At 39.5% G+C, this 16,531-nt stretch overlaps 1 protein-coding gene across 1 annotated transcript in view; it reads right to left on the bottom strand.

Moving 5' to 3' along the window:
- Positions 1-3,316: 3,316 nt before the first annotated feature.
- HPCAL4 (hippocalcin like 4) overlaps positions 3,317-16,531 on the bottom strand; it is a 34,115-nt gene continuing 20,900 nt past the window's right edge. Inside the window, exons 2-4 of the mRNA XM_056556640.1 lie at positions 11,111-11,288; positions 10,790-11,005; positions 3,317-5,825 (exon numbers count right to left, since the gene is read on the bottom strand). Of these exons, the coding sequence (XP_056412615.1) occupies positions 5,628-5,825; positions 10,790-11,005; positions 11,111-11,272 (576 nt within the window). The 5' untranslated portion in view covers positions 11,273-11,288 and the 3' untranslated portion in view covers positions 3,317-5,627. The remainder of the gene's footprint in view (positions 5,826-10,789; positions 11,006-11,110; positions 11,289-16,531) is intronic.

Raw genomic sequence — 16,531 nt, 5'->3', positions numbered from 1 at the left:
ATCAGAATAGTGATGCAAACCCCCTATTTAGTTGTGGGGCTATCTTTGCTTCTTGTCTTCTTTATCCTCTTACCATCTCTTGAAGGTGAGAAAGTGAAATGTTTCTGCACACAAAAAATGAATGTCGAATCGGCATTTCAGACAACAATGGTGCCTATTAGACCCAATTAAAGTTAAGTGCCATTGTTACTCTCTCTAGGTACACCACTGCTGTATAACAAGACAAATTATTCATTGAGGGCTCTAGGAAAGCATGAGAGTTGTAATAAAGATCATTAAGGTAATCTCTCTGCTTTCCAAAATGTAGATTTAAAACAAGTCACTAAACATAAATTATTTGTCAAGTCAGGGGTAGGGGTCAGCACAAATCTACACCCACCCCAAACCACAGTCCCTACCTACTTGGCTGATCTGCCATAAACAAATCCCCCCCCCCCCCCCCCAACTAGGCAACGTTCCCTACACGTTAACAAAGACCTGTGGAGACAGTTTTGGTAGGGTTATATTGTTAAGTATCACCAGAGCATCCAATATCCCTACTGTGGAATGAGCTTCACTGTAGCCAAGCTATTCACAACATCCCACTTCGTTTTATAGGATATGTGCCTCTTCTTCCATGCAGACTTCATGGAAAATCACCCTTTTTTCCCCCTTTTTTTATAATGTCATCTAACAGACCAATTGTATAATAAAATACTCCTATATTACCCTTATTAAGATTAAAATAATTTTGATGGAGATTTTCCATGCCCTTTGCATGTAACTTACCTTATAAAATTATAAAAATCCTTCTTAATGTTTTCCTTATTGCATCAGCTTTTTAGCTATGTACAATTTCATGGTTTGACTGTTAATAAAATTAAATACTGTATGTGAATACACTGGAAAATTATTATATTTTCTCCGGTACCCGCTTCTCCATTTTCTCATAGTTTTCGTGATGTGAGCTTTAGAAAAAGCCACCATGAGAAAGATGAAACACTGTTGAGAGCATGCAACTTTACATGCTCTGTCCTGGGTGAGCGGGGCCTCTCACTCAGTTTGAGAGGAAATACCGTAGTCATGTTTGACCTTACATATGTATTTTCCCACAGAACTTATGGTCACTGCGCTTTTCAAGGCTACATGGTTTCCCAGCAGTACACTGCATTGACTGGTCCGGCCTTGTCATGGGTCCATAGGACCTAGGCAGCACTTTGACAGGGGGCAGCAAAGTGCCACCCAAGATAATTTTTTTTGCATTGTTAAATTAAGGTTCTGGGGTACATATTTATATAGGAGTGTGTGGTATATATTTATAAAGGTCTGGTGTGTGAATTTTTTTAAAGAGGTCTGGGGTATATATTTATATAAGGGTCTAGTATATCTATGTATATGGGTGTCTGAGGTATATATTTATAAAGGTCTGGTGTGTGAATTTATATAGGGTTCTGGTATACATAATAATAAAAGGGTCTAGTGTATGAATTTATATAGGGGTTTGGGGTATATATTTATCAAAGGGTCTAGTGTATGAATTTATATAGGGGTTTGGGGTATATATTTATCAAAGGGTCTAGTGTATGAATTTATATAGGGGTTTGGGGTATATATTTATCAAAGGGTCTAGTGTATGAATTTATATAGGGGTTTGGGGTATATATTTATCAAAGGGTCTGGTGCATGAATTTATATAGGGGTTTGGGGTATATATTTATCAAAGGGTCTAGTGTATGAATTTATATAGGGGTTTGGGGTATATATTTATCAAAGGGTCTGGTGTATGAATTTATATAGGGGTTTGGGGTATATATTTATCAAAGGGTCTGGTGTATGAATTTATATAGGGGTTTGGGGTATATATTTATCAAAGGGTCTAGTGTATGAATTTATATAGGGGTTTGGGGTATATATTTATCAAAGGGTCTGGTGTATGAATTTATATAGGGGTTTGGGGTATATATTTATCAAAGGGTCTAGTGTATGAATTTATATAGGGGTTTGGGGTATATATTTATCAAAGGGTCTAGTGTATGAATTTATATAGGGGTTTGGGGTATATATTTATCAAAAGGTCTGGTGTATGAATTTATATAGGGGTTTGGGGTATATATTTATCAAAGGGTCTAGTGTATGAATTTATATAGGGTTTTGGGGTATATATTTATCAAAGGGTCTGGTGTATGAATTTATATAGGGGTTTGGGTATATATTTATCAAAGGGTCTGGTGTATGAATTTAAATAGGGGTTTGGGTTATATATTTATCAAAGGGTCTAGTGTATGAATTTTGATGGCGAGTTTGGCAAAGAAAAAGGAGCGGGAATTACTCCAATCAGAGAACACATGACTTTGTAAGTCGCTGTCACCTTTCCAGACCTGTCTGTTCTGGTTAATAATTGCATTGCCCAGAAGATAGCAATTCTAAAGTATAAGAGAATTTATATGGGGTCTGGGGTATACATTTATGCTTTAATTCATTATTTATAAGACCAAGCCACCTTTTTCCATTGAACCATGTTTTAGTCCTACAGGCAAATTTTAAGGGTCAGCATGGACTGTCTGCAGTTATGCAGCCCTGCATAGAACAAACTGTGATGCACAATTACATACATATATAGGGAGATTTATCAAAACCTGTGTAGAGTAGAATTCGTTTTTCAGAGGCCTTTTTAAAAATGGAAGAAGCAATCTGATTGGTTGCAATGGGCAACTGGTAAACTTTCCTTCTACACAGGTTTTAATAAATCTCCGCGTGTGTTCTGACACCTTTTTATAATAGCCAGGAACAACTTTTTTCAGCAAAATGTACTATAGTAGTTCTGTAGGATCAGACCAGAGCAGCTACCATTTGCTCCACACATGCATGAATGAGCCTTGGGTGCCCATAACCATGATGCAAGTTTCCACTTGTCCTTCCTTGGGTCACTTTTGGTAGGTGCTAACTACTACATACCAGGAACAGGAACAAGACCGGCTGTCTTGGAAAGGCTCTGACACAATTGACTAGGTGTCATAATTTAGTCATTGTCAGTGAGCGTCAATAAATATATATGGTGTGCACAAAGGGGGAGATTTATCAAAACCTGTGCAGAGGAAGAGTGGTGCAGTTGCCCATAGCAACCAATCAGATTGCTTCTTTCATTTTCCACAGGCCTCTTTAGAGGCCTGTGGAAAATGAAAGGCGCAACCTGATTGGTTGCTATGGGCAACTGCACCACTCTTCCTCTGTACAGGTTTTGACAAATCTCCCCCAAAATCTCTTTTGTTCTTAGATATGGCCATGTCTGCTACACTTTTAGTCCTAATAAGGTTTTTAGTCAAAATGCAAAATAATGTCTTTGTCATTTTAATATATTTTTATTTTCAAATAGAAAAATATACCAAGTCAACTTGTACTGTTAAGACTATATACTCACACACAGAGCAGGCAAGGGTTTAGGAATCTTCTGCTGGGACAGTTATGGGGACATATGAGACCAACAGGCCCTAAAGTGCTGACAAAGGGTTCTTGGGCACAATTGCACCATGTTAGCCATAGCAACACAATTAGGACTAAATATTATTTGCTTATCCTTTTATTTGGCACATAAGGGATTTCATGTTTATTAGTTGTTAGAAGTCTTGTTACAACCAAAATTCTGAGCCTGTCTCTAGAAACACCTAGCAATGTGGTAATGATGCTTCTAATATGTATCTGCCATGCTCTTGGTGTTTTGATATCTCTATAGAAACAGAACTACTTCTTCAATCACCTATGTGGTATCTGCCACAAAATTACATTTAAGAACACTCAGACATTTAGTGATGATATATAGCATGTTAATAATCTACTTAGGTACCATGCAAATAGCCATATGTAAGCAAAATAAAAGCACATGCCATGCAGTGGGCAGCCATATCCACCCTACCCATTGGGACATACAAGACAAGGATAACATCATCTGTTTATTGGGCACACTTTCAACGCCACCTCCCATGCCTAACTATGGTTTATTTAAGTGGTAGGTTCACTTGTCATTTGCCTAAATAGCAATATGACATTTACCTCCAGTCTGGGTGTACACAATTTTATGTATAAGGAAACTGTATTGTGTTCAATACTATACACACCCTAACACATTGGCCGAATTGCTCTTTTAACAAGAAGAGGCAATTCTGTGCTAAAGCAGGGAAGCAGATTTCCCTAAAGATTTTATGCTTCAGATCAGATCGATCAGAATTACTCCTGCTTGCTACAGTAGCGTCAACAGGTTAAAGACGCTAAAAAGCTTAACTTGGCTGGTATCAAGGGCAGGGACATTTTTTTGTTGTTGCTCAGAAGTCAAGTTATCTGCTTTTGACGGATGTACTCTATAATGCATTAGGCATATTTTAAAGGTACAGTTTTTTCATTGCACTGGTGAATGTAACCCCCCCCCCCCCCAAAAAAAAAAATTCAACCATTAGAGTCTTGATAAAAATATCTATCTATGCAGCTTAATGTGTCTAGATTTATACAGACTTACGTGTTTCCATGGTTATAGACTACAAGCAAGCTTTATGTGTAGTCTGATCATGCAGTCACAGATTCCTCTACTTCTTTAGCCCCCTCTTTGTGCTAGCCTACAGATAGAAGGGATTTATAAGTAAGTAAAGCAGGTCTTACACATATGATTAAAGTTGGCTGGCCGAATGCACCAATTTTGGCAAGATTGGCCAACCATCTACTGTGTATGGGACTTTCCAACAGCACAAGTTATTGCCAAGAATGCGCTGGACTGTTGGAATTTAACATGTCAGATCCCTGTGTTCTCAGGGAGTTAAACTACCATCAGAGATGTCTGGCAGCAGCTTTCTGTCCTCTACCCATTCAGAGTACGTTAATGCTTAGCTTATTATAGGAGGTTGGAAGAGATAGCTGTTGGCCTGATGTATAGCCAGCTTGACACATGACTGCAAGAACAGACCACATATAGTTTATTTTTATTCTATAACCATGGATATACATATGTTTGTACAGGAGCTATAGAAATGTTCTCATTTTTATGTAAGATATATAGGAGCAATTAATGGATGCAAAGTGGCATATATATTTATAAGGGTCACCATATATTACCCAACACTGTACTGTAGGCTAGTAAATGCATTACAACTTTGGTAGCAAAATGACTTTGCCTATCCCTGTGCGTAGCTTCAAGCAACAGACAGAATGTGTAATGGACATTGCTTATCTATCAAGCACCACACATATCACATGAATTCATCCAGGACATACCAAACAGCATATAGAAACATTTCTACTATGAAGAACTAGACAGAGTTCTTGTTACCTTAGGCACTGGCAGAGACAGGCGGATTCATATGTGTAATATTTAGTAAATTATATCTATACTTAAAATCCAGCAAGGTTATGAGAGAGCTGAAATCCTGTACACAATGGAACTGTGTAGCTTTGTGTGTAACTTCCTGTGCGTGTGTGTTATACATTGTCAGTCTCATATCATCATTTGTTGAGAAGTTGATTCACCACCTTCCTCTTTCATGAGATCAGGACTCTGTAAGATGTTCTGTTACCGAATAGGAAGAAAGTCCCAGGAGACTGTGGGATGGGGAAGGTAGTGAGGTGCATGCAGGGTGCTCAACAGAGCCATGAAAATGGATAAGAGGCTATTTTTGCATGTCACATTGCAACAGAAGAACTATGGAGGGGTCACTCTTTGCTGCCTCTTTAAACTCTTCCAGGGTGATTTGATCATCTCTGTCCTTGTCCATCTTTGTGAAGATTTTGTCAACTCTCTGTTGTGGAGTTAGGCCATCCTGGTTCATACGCATCATGATGACAGTACCGACCATTTTATAAATGGCCTAAGGGTTAAACAGGGAGAGAGAGAAGATAATAATTTATTAGGCAATTATTCTCTAAGACATATATATATATAGCTAATAGCTCTATTCTGTAACACTGCAACTATTTATAGCAGGGATGAATTACTCTGCAAAAATGCTCTATTGGGAATACTCACAATAGAAGATCCATTCTACTTTCCTATTATCTCCTTTTATTGTTTCCACATTGTAAGTTCCGGCTCTTAAAACCAGTGCAGAATGAAAAAGGAACCATAACATTCATGGATTAGAGATGACTGCTTTATACTACAGATCAAAATGTTGACCCTTTGGCTTAAAATGGGGTGCGTCTTGGTTCGGTCAAGGCGCCCATAACATCTATGAATGACTTTACTATCTGCTGTCATTGGCCAGCAAATACTGCCTAGGAAACAGTATAATCTTTGCTCATAATAGGAAGCACCCCGCTTCCATCCTCTCATTTTCATCTATTAAATCCATGTTTGATCATGTAATGTGTTAGATCTGATGAAGGTTTGTTTGTTAACATATTAAAAGTGTGTTACCATATTTTCACAAAATACTATAGAAATCTGTGCTACTTCTAAAGGCTTAACCTTTTGTGGTATTATCATTATGAGAGTACAGATTCTAGCTAGCTAGGAATGAGCCCATAGCAGCAGTGTCCATTGAAACAACTACACTCAGCTTGGTCAAAGCTCTGATGGGAGTTGTACCACTAGCACAACGACAAAAGGTGAGTGCAGTTGCACACACACTGAGAACCAGTGTTGCTAAAATCCTGGACATAAAGCGTCATCTGTCTTTCTATTTTTTATGTAAGAACAGCTCTGAATGATCTGTTTTTCCTTGCCAACCCTATGGAGTCTCTAAGCACAGATGTTAACAGAGCCTTAATGGCAAAATTATTGAGGATAGTTACATTGTGCTGGGAATGTTTTCTTGCAAAATAAAAATATCAAAACTTTTCTATACACTAATTCCAATAATAAGTTAGCTGGATATATGTCTGACTAGGACCAAACATTTTATTTTGGCTAAGGGTTAATGACATACGAGTGTTGTGTGCGCTGCCCTTGTACAGAAGCATACACAGCCATATGAATCTGTATTACAGATCTGTAGTCACTCTTTGTCCCCCTGCACAGTGCTTTCATGAAGCAGCAGATTCTCCCCTCAAAACATTTTTTATGGAAAATACCATTATATATATATATATATATATATATATGTACTGTCCCAGTATAGAACATAGTCCTGTACTACGCAAAGAAAAAAGCTAGCTGTCAGGCACTGCGGAGCAATTATTACCAGCCAGTCATGCAGGATAATCAAATGCCGGTGTGACATCCGCTGCTATTGTGGGATCTAAGGCGGTGCGGCTTCAATAGTAATGTAAAGAATATATTCCAAATACTTCAAAAGCAGAAGACAAAATGAATCGCACTCACCAACGGTGTAGTCCCGAAATTGCAGAGCTTTATTCCATGTAAAGATGAAGCAACATATCTAGGAATGGAAGTTCCATGGAGTAGGGAGTGAGAGCAGCCGCTCTCAAGATGCAGGGGCACACTAAGGGGTGGCAACTAGTTTTGCGTCAGCCGAAGCTTCTTATGACCAGGTGCCACACACCTGGCCGGATGAAGCGCCGGCTGACGCGAAACTAGTTGCCACCCTGTGGTGCGATTCATTTCGTCTTCTGCTTTTGCTGTATATATAGTCATGTACTACACTTAGGCCCTGTCAGATTGAGTCTCTCAGTGTCCTGGGGGCTCTCCTGCAGTGTCTCCGCCATAATGAAGTTAGTCTTACTATGTCTAGCCATTACTAGGTTATGTATTATGTGTATATAGAGTATAAAGGACCTTTGGTGGACCAATGTAAATGTCTAAAGGACCTTTGGAGATATCACATGTTATGTTATCACATGTTACCCAGAGGTGCACCAGTTAAACACATGACCTGCAGCTTGACCTATGGGCTTCTAGTTCAGCCCCCCTTTATAAGGAAGGGAGGTGCTGTAATCTCTCCTCTTTTGGCTCTTTTGCTGTTGAGCAACAGAAAAAAACGAATGTCTCGGTGCTAGTGTCCAGCTACCTTGAAGGCCTCAAATCTACCATCACTTCCAGTAAGTCAAGTCTATGTCTGCTGTCACCACCTATGGTCCAGTCAAGCCTAAAGTTAATTATCTAAAGTCTATTACAAGTACAACTAGTCCCAGCAAGCTGCAAGGTCCATCTGTGTTCCTGGCCACCTCTCTGAGATTCTGGCTGAGCTATAGAGACTATAACAACTGTCTGACCTCAGTAAAGCCTCTGTTAAACCATAACCTGGTCGTGGACTATCATTTCACTGCCTAGCCATTGGGATAGTGGAGATACAATTTGGGTGGTTCCCGATACCCAAAAACCACTCTGGCATCACGAACATTAGCGCTAATAACATCTTGCCCCTGGGGTTAATACCACCTGTCCATCCCCCTACATCGTGGTGCCGCCATTCAACATGGCTCACCACATATATCATGCAATGGAACATGCCACAATTTTTTCTTCTGTAATCTCACAGAATCCATACTGTGCCACTGTATTGCTGACTTATATGATATACATCCATTCTAAATCTGGGTACATGAAGCATAAAGAAGTTTACTGCAATTATAATACTGATGGGATGATTTTAGGATAGGCCATCAATGTTAGATCTATGGGAGTCCAGATTCTGACATCACCTGTGATCAGCCCCTTAAATGGGACAGAGCTGAAGTAAGCTACATCACCAGGTGCAGCAACTAATAACTGAGCTGCGCCTGTAGGTAGAGCGCATAATAGGCTTCTAGCAAACATATGGCCAGTGTTTTAAGAGAAATGCATTCTCCCAGATATTTTTTCTAAAGAAAGTTACTCGATAAGTTTTTCTGCAGAAGATTTCTGCAGTTCTGTTTTTTTGTTTTTGTTTTTTTTGTATGAAGCTTATATCTCCTAGAAAGCAAATCAGCATCAGTTGACACCTTCAACTCTTTCCTTAGGCATAAATTGCTGACAGCTTTCAGTGAACTCTGTGCTGAAGACCCAGTCACCTATTGTAAAGCTAAAATTGACAATATCTGTTCTGAAATTATCTCCCAGTCCCTAGTATCTTAGATTTCATTCTCCCCCACACTTCTTCTTCATCACTCTCAGCTTTGGAGCCAGTAATAGAGGAGGGAGTCTCTAAGCTACTCTTTTAGGCTATGTTCACACAATGGAAAGATTTCCGTGCGGACATTCTACCATCAGCGAAGCGCATGCCAGTGCTAGGACCGGTCGGAAATACACTGTCTCATAGACGGCAATGCATTTCCGTGCGGACTCTGTAGAAAGAATAGACATGTCTATTCATTCTGTGGACTCCAGAATCGGGAAAATCCATTGTGTGCACAGTGCAGTAGAATTCATTTCAAATCAATGGGACTCTGCTGCTGCGGATTGTCCATGAAGAATTCTTCTGTGAAATTCTGCATGGAAACTACATTATGTGAACATAGGCAACTCTCAACCCACCATCTGCACTTGATTCTGTTCCCTCACACCTTCTCAAGTCTCTCTCTCCTGCTGTCACTACTCATCTAACTAAAATATTCAACCTCTATCTTTCCTGTGGTATCTTTCCCTCTTCCTTCAAACACTCTGTCATAAACCCTTTACTAAATAACAACATCTCTGGACTTTATCCTATCCAGCTAGCATATTGAAACAGCAAAAAAACAGAGAGGGTGCTCCGTAGCGCATTACCACTGGATGATAAATGGGTGAACAAAGGTGTGGACAATGCTCACACAGGCAGTTACACTCGCCAAGTGTAACAATGGATCGTAGCATGTGATAGTGTATGCCGGCAGCCGATCTGCCTCGCCGAAAATCTGCATAAACCAAGGAGCCTCCAGGAAAACGGCGGATGTCAAAAGGCGCTGGACATACTTGTAGGGTAGAAAACACTTTAAGCACCCATTATGCAACGCGTTTCACAGATTAAATGCTTCATCAGCTGATGAAGCATTTAATCTTTGAAACGCGTTGCATGATGGGTGATTAAAGTGTTTTCTACCCTACGAGTATGTCCAGCGCCTTTTGACATCCGCCGTTTTCCTGGAGGCTCTTTAGCTAGAATATTGGGCAGATTAGATGGGCTGAATATCTGCCAACACATTCTATGTTTCTATGGACCCGCCTCTAATCTCCCCTTCATCTCTTAAGGTGTGTGTGGGTAGGGGAGACTATTTAGGGGAGAGGGGAGACTATACAGGGAATGTTATAAGCCTAAAGAGATGTGTTATTAAGCAGACTTAAAACAATTTGCTAAATTGTGGGGGGTTTTAATTTCACCTCATAAATTTATTCAGATTTTTGTTGTTGTTGCGTTGTAGATATTATGGTAAAATGAGTAATCTCATTACAATTGGTCCTGCATAAAAAAGGCCCTTATATGGCTTTGTAGATGGAAAATGTAAAGATTTATGGCTTTTAAAAGGTAAGGAGGAAAAAAGTTAAAACGCAAAAATGAAATTTTGCTGTGTCCTTGTTTTGTACCGATCTCCTTCCAACATAACAGACAGGATTACAATGAAAGATGACACCAGTAGATAGATAACACTGGATCCATCTCCATTCACAATAGCAGAAGCTCAGAGTTCAGCCTCCCCCCTCTCTGTGGAATGACCTCTTCAGAGGTCACAGAGCATGCCTAGTACACTATCCCATTCATGTAAATGGGGTTTGAGACAGATTATTCTGTCTATGTCCATGGGGCTTGCCACAAAACATATCTAAATGCTTTTTAAAAATTGATCAGGCAAGATGGCAAAAACTTACTATATGAATAGAAACAGATAAAAAAAAAACATAATTCCTTCTCACATAATTCCTTCTTTTTTTCCCGCCAGTATCATTATTCCATGCAATCCTCACTTTTATGTTTCATACCTCAATAATCTCCAGCATTTCCAGTCTTGTAATCTTCCCATCTCCATCTAAATCGTACATTTCAAATGCCCAGTTTAACTTCTGCTCAAAACTTCCACGTGATGTGACACTTAAAGCACAGATGAATTCCCGAAAATCGATTGTACCATCTCCATTTTTGTCAAATGTACGAAAGGCATGCTGAGCAAATTTGGAAGCATCACCATATGGAAAAAACTGTAAAAATAATGTAAGAAATATATTTTTTTCCTCAAAAAAGATTCTAGTGATGTCGTCAAGTCTATGGTTATGGACATACAGGATTATGAACAGCATAAATACCTTAATATAGAGCTGCTGGAATTCTTGTAGGTTAAGGATACCGGATGGACAATCCTTTAGAAATCCTTTATACCAATGCTTCAATTCTTGCTCTGTGAATTCTGTGCTCTGCACTAGGTCTTGTAGCATCTCTGGAGCTAGCTTGCTGTTTGGTTTTCCCATTTCGGCAGTATATAGGCTTAAAAACAAAATCATGTGTAAAGGTAAATGCAAAGATTATTGTTTGTCACTAGCTCTAGAATGTAAAATGGGTGTCCAGCATTAGAATCAATGTGATACTGCCTTAATCTTGTACTCGGGTGGGTCTGGTTTTGCATCTCCATTTGAATGAACAAGGCTAAGGTGCAATGCCAGCCACAGCCCTTGAACAAGAGGAGCACTAATTCTAAAAAAAAGACCATTAGTTCTAATTCAGAACAATATTTTATAAACCAGATTTTGCACATAAATCAAAGCAACCAGAAGTGACCACCTGACAAGAAAGTCATGCTAGTCACGCTACTGGGATTATGTATTAAATGGGAAAATACCGGCAACAACTGACATGGAAAAGGATTTAGGATTTTCAGTTAACTGTAAATTTAACTGTTAATGATAGAAATAACGATCGGCACTACCAACCAAGGCTCACAGCCCTACATGTATTGCAGGCTAGGGCAAACAAAAGGAAGGTCCCAGACTTGCTGTGCACCGTTCCTGGACTAAAGGTACTAACACCCCTAATGAAAGGTTTCACAGATATGCAAGCAGTCCAGCATGAAGATACAAACAGGGGAGCACTCACGAGGTCCACTCACGGTTGCGGTGCCAAGAAATTCTTTATTCGGGTGCGAGTTAAAAGTAACAGCTGGACGCCAGGTCCCCATAGCTCAGGTAAGCCGCTTTCACGCCAACACACAGGGCGCTTCTTCAGATCAAGGTGGTCTGAAGAAGCGCCCTGTGTGTTGGCGTGAAAGCGGCTTACCTCAGCTACGGGGACCTGGCGTCCAGCTGTTACTTTTAACTCGCAACCGAATAAAGAATTTCTTGGCACCGTAACCGTGAGTGGACCTCGTGAGTGCTCCCCTGTTTGTATCTTCATGCTGGTAAATTTAACTGTAGCAACAAATGTCAGGCATCTGCTGCCAAGGCAAATACAATCATGGGGTGCATCTATATGGGCATAGATGCCCACGACAAGGAAATAATTCTACCGCTGTACAAATCACTAGTCAGACCACACATAGAATACTGTGTACAGTACTGGGCACCAGTGTACAAGAAAGATACAGTGGAGCTGGAGAGGGTTCAAAGACGGGCAACCAGAGTAATACGGGGAATGGGAGGATTACAGTACCCAGAAAGATTATCAGAATTAGGGTTATTTAGTTTAGAAAAAAGAAGGCTTAGGGGAGACCTAATACCTATGTATAAATATATCAGGGGACAGTACAGAGATCTCTCCCATGATCTATTTATACCCAGGACTGTATCTATAACAAGGGAGCATTCTCCACGTTTAGAGGAAAGAAGGTTTCTACACTAGCACAGAGGGGGGTTCTTTACTGTAAGAGCAGTGAGACTATGGAAGTGGTCATGGTAAACGCAATAAAAGAGTTCAAAAGGGGTCTGGATGCATTTCTGGAGAATAATAACATTACAGGTTATGGATAATAGATTTGTTCGGACAGACCGTTGATCCAGGGATCTATTCTGATGCCATATTGGAGTTGGGAAGGAATTTTTACCCCTAGTATATGTTTTTTTTTTTTTTGCCTTCCTCTGGATCAACTCAGTAGGGACACAATAGGGATATAGGTTAGAAACATAGAAACCTAGAATGTGTTGGCAGATAAGAACCATTTGGCCCATCTATTCTACCCAATAATCTGAATCCTATCAATAGTCTCTGGCCCTATTGAACTTGATGGAGCTGTCATCAGGCTTTTAGGGTATTGTAGGGCTATTAGGGTAAGTAAATGCATGGCTGTATAGGCCTTTTGACGGAAAATCTGTACTTATTAGTTGAATGACTTCTCCAGTGCTGAGATATCAGAGTTTAAAAGATATTCAAATTAGGCTCTAGAGCCAATGTCCATTCCCCATAGACTGCTAGATTACAGGGGAGATGCGGGAATTTCAGTACAGCCTAGTAGCTGTAAATGGAGGGGGTGGGGGTGGAGTAGAGGAGGTGACCAGTGCACAAAGGAGAGTGACTTACTGGTGAGGGAGCCGAACTGTACTGGGCTCTAGCAGCAAAGGGGTACACCCAGTGGGCTCCAAAGCCTAATTTGCATATCTTTTTAAACTCTGATATCTCGGTGCTGGAGGAGTCCATTAACTAACAAGAGGTATGTATGGATTCAGGGTGAAATGCCCTATACAGCCATGCCCTTATGTTATACCCTAAAACATGCTGACAGGTCCACTTTAAGGCCCATAGATCAGTATGATGGATCAGGAAGGCTGGAGTTTGATTTTTTTTTTTTTTTTTTTATCTAGCCTTGTAAATTCCAATGTAATACTGTTCTACGTTTTGGAACAGGTAAACATGTGTTAAGTCAGATGTGGAAACGTGGAATACATTTTTTTCATAAACTGTGCTGCATTTTGAGGATTCCACGCTAATTTTGTGGTGGTATTTTTTGTGTGGTTTTTGCCCATAGGAACATGCACTTACTTGGTATAACTTTGCCAGTATTATGCTATGTTATGATATCTTGTGAATATATGTTGCCCTGTGCCCAGTAAAATTGTTAAATCATAAAAGGCCACTAAAGAACAGAGCATCCAAGATATGATAAGACAGGAATATATTATGAAGGGTAATGTCTGATAATTTTACATCCTTGCTTACTAATCTCTCATGGGAAACAGCTTTGCTCTAGTATTATATTGTTAGATATCTTGATCCTTTTTTATCCCTGGGCAATCCTAATCCTTTACTAACTACTGTTACACTTAGTAACATAATACTCTATATTCCTAGGTTTCATATTGAAATAAGCCTTAATAAATACCTGTGGGAATATGTTTTATTGCATTAATTAAAGGGGTTTTCCTATCTTGAACATTTATGGCATCAAGCAGGATGTCTGTAAACTCTCGTGAGCGGGGCCCTTACTCCTCTATTCCAAATATAGTGTTATATTGTAATGTCTGATACGTGCCTTTATTTGTACCCTTAAAATTATAAAGTGTTGCAGAATCTGTTAGCCCTAAATAAATAAATATTACTGTTACTATTATTTTTATCATTTTACACAGTTACGTAACTCCCATAGAGGTTAATGGGAGTTTCACAAACAGCATACTACTGTGGGTTACTCTGTTTACACAGCTTCTGAATAAATAAATTAATAAATAAATGTAAAAATGGCATGCTCAATCAATTGTGATTTTTTCATGCTTAGTTCATGCAAAGTACTGGAAAAAACACTGATTAATAAATGCAGACCAATGACTTTTTATTAAGCATTATAGTGATCCAATGGTCAAATGTACAACCAAACAATTGCCATCTTTTCTGGCCCCACCATAAACAGACAAGAATATGTGTTTACTGCCATACCTTCTTTTTTTACTTCTTTTTTGCAAGCTTCAAAAAGACTTTAAAGAGTATTTTAGGGTGAGTTCACACTGTATTTATCCAGTACATCAAAAAAGGTATGCCCGTGTATACTGGGGTGTACTACAGCAGTTCCCATTAATTTCAATTACCTGAACTTAATCACCTAGGGGGAGATGTATCAAAGCATTTAGTAGACTTTTTTGCTTAAAATTGGCGCAAAAAAGTGCAGTGTCCTAAGTAAAAAATAAAAATCTTGCTTACCAAAGCAAAAAGTGATTTTTGACTTGCAGTGGTCAGAGATTTATCAAGTGCGAAAGTCACAAAAAAGTCGCATCGCATGAAAAAAACCTACTAAATTTACTCCAGCTCAGACATGGAGCAGAAAAAGCCTCTACCAAAGCAAAAAAAGAAAAAGTGCTCATGTGAAAGAAATTTATCAACAGGCTGAAACCAGTTGATAAATACGTCGCACATAAGCGAAAAAATTCTAAGAAAGAAATAACTAAAAAAAGAATACATAAGCAAACATTGATAAATGTCCCCCCTAGTGACTTCCAATTCGTATTGGCATATGCCAATTTTATGGAAAACAAGAGTATAGCATACCACACTCCCCCCCCCCCCCCAGTCAAATTAGCATATACCAAATGGTCCAAACATAGTCACTAGGTGTCAAAAAAGGGATAATGAGTGATACCAAAGATGTGCTGCAATTCACTTTACAGATGAAAAGTATGTACCCAGCCATAATAAAAATGGGCACTGTCAGATTTAAAAACTTTTTATATGTTGTACATTTTAGATTCTGGGAAGTTTCTTTTTGTGTGTTACAGTCCTGGTCCTGCCTTTTTTTGTTGTATGGTTACTTTCTACCTACTGCTGCTTCTTGTTTTTTCTTCTCCTTAATGAAAATGATCTCATGGAATCTTAAAGGCCTGAGGTCTCCTCATAAATGAGGGATGGTCTTGTGTCACCTGAAGCTAATTTCTCTGGATATTGCACTGCTCCAAGACATGCACCTTGCTGAGTCTGACTTCTTTTGCATGAAAAAGTGGTGGGTTGGTTGGGATGAGGGGTTCCCAGCGGTGGATTATAGGGCGGGCATTCTCATTTTGATTAATAGATCGCTTGCGGGTGACATCTCTGACGTACATCATGAAAAGGAGGGGAGAGTGTGCAGTCTTAGAGTTAAATCGAGGATGGACATCTCCTATATTTTGGCCCTATGTCTATGGCCCTAATACAGGTAATGGACTATTTTTGAACAGCTTGGCTCAGAGAATAATGGCCTTTTACCCATAAAATTGTAGCTGAAATTTCAATACCATGATGAATACCTTAGAAGATAGGTCAGGGGATATTATGTTGAGATTATATACGAGTCACATTGATTTGGTGCTCCAGAAATGGGCATCCCATTTCTCTTTGTTTGATGGCTGGAGAGTCCTTCACCCTGACGCTGGGGAGCATAGTCACTTTTCACATGCCCATAACTTCTTGTCCAGGATAGATCATTGCTTTATATCTACTTCATACTTTCCCAAGGTTTCATGGTTGTCCATTGAGGACTTGGTGGTCTCTGACCATGCCCCGGTGCTCCTATGTCTTTATGATTCCTTCCCTAGGAGTAGTGATATACTGTGGAGGTTTCTGATGGGCATGGCAAGAGATGAACAATTCTAAACACTACTGCGGGTCTCGTGGTGGGAGTTTCTACTCCCCAACTCTACTGGGACATGGTAATGCAGTGTTATGGGGCAGTATAATGGAGTATACAAGTACTCTACAAAAGTAAATCTCAGCACAGATAGCATATTTGGGGACAGCTCTGCCAAAGACGTACACTTCCTTCATTGTGAGATCCTCAAATG

The sequence above is a fragment of the Hyla sarda genome, chromosome 2 (assembly GCF_029499605.1).
Source record: "Hyla sarda isolate aHylSar1 chromosome 2, aHylSar1.hap1, whole genome shotgun sequence".
Lineage (NCBI taxonomy): Eukaryota > Metazoa > Chordata > Amphibia > Anura > Hylidae > Hyla > Hyla sarda.
The sequence above is the reverse complement of the archived record's forward strand: the minus strand, read 5'-3'. Positions and strand labels throughout refer to the sequence as shown.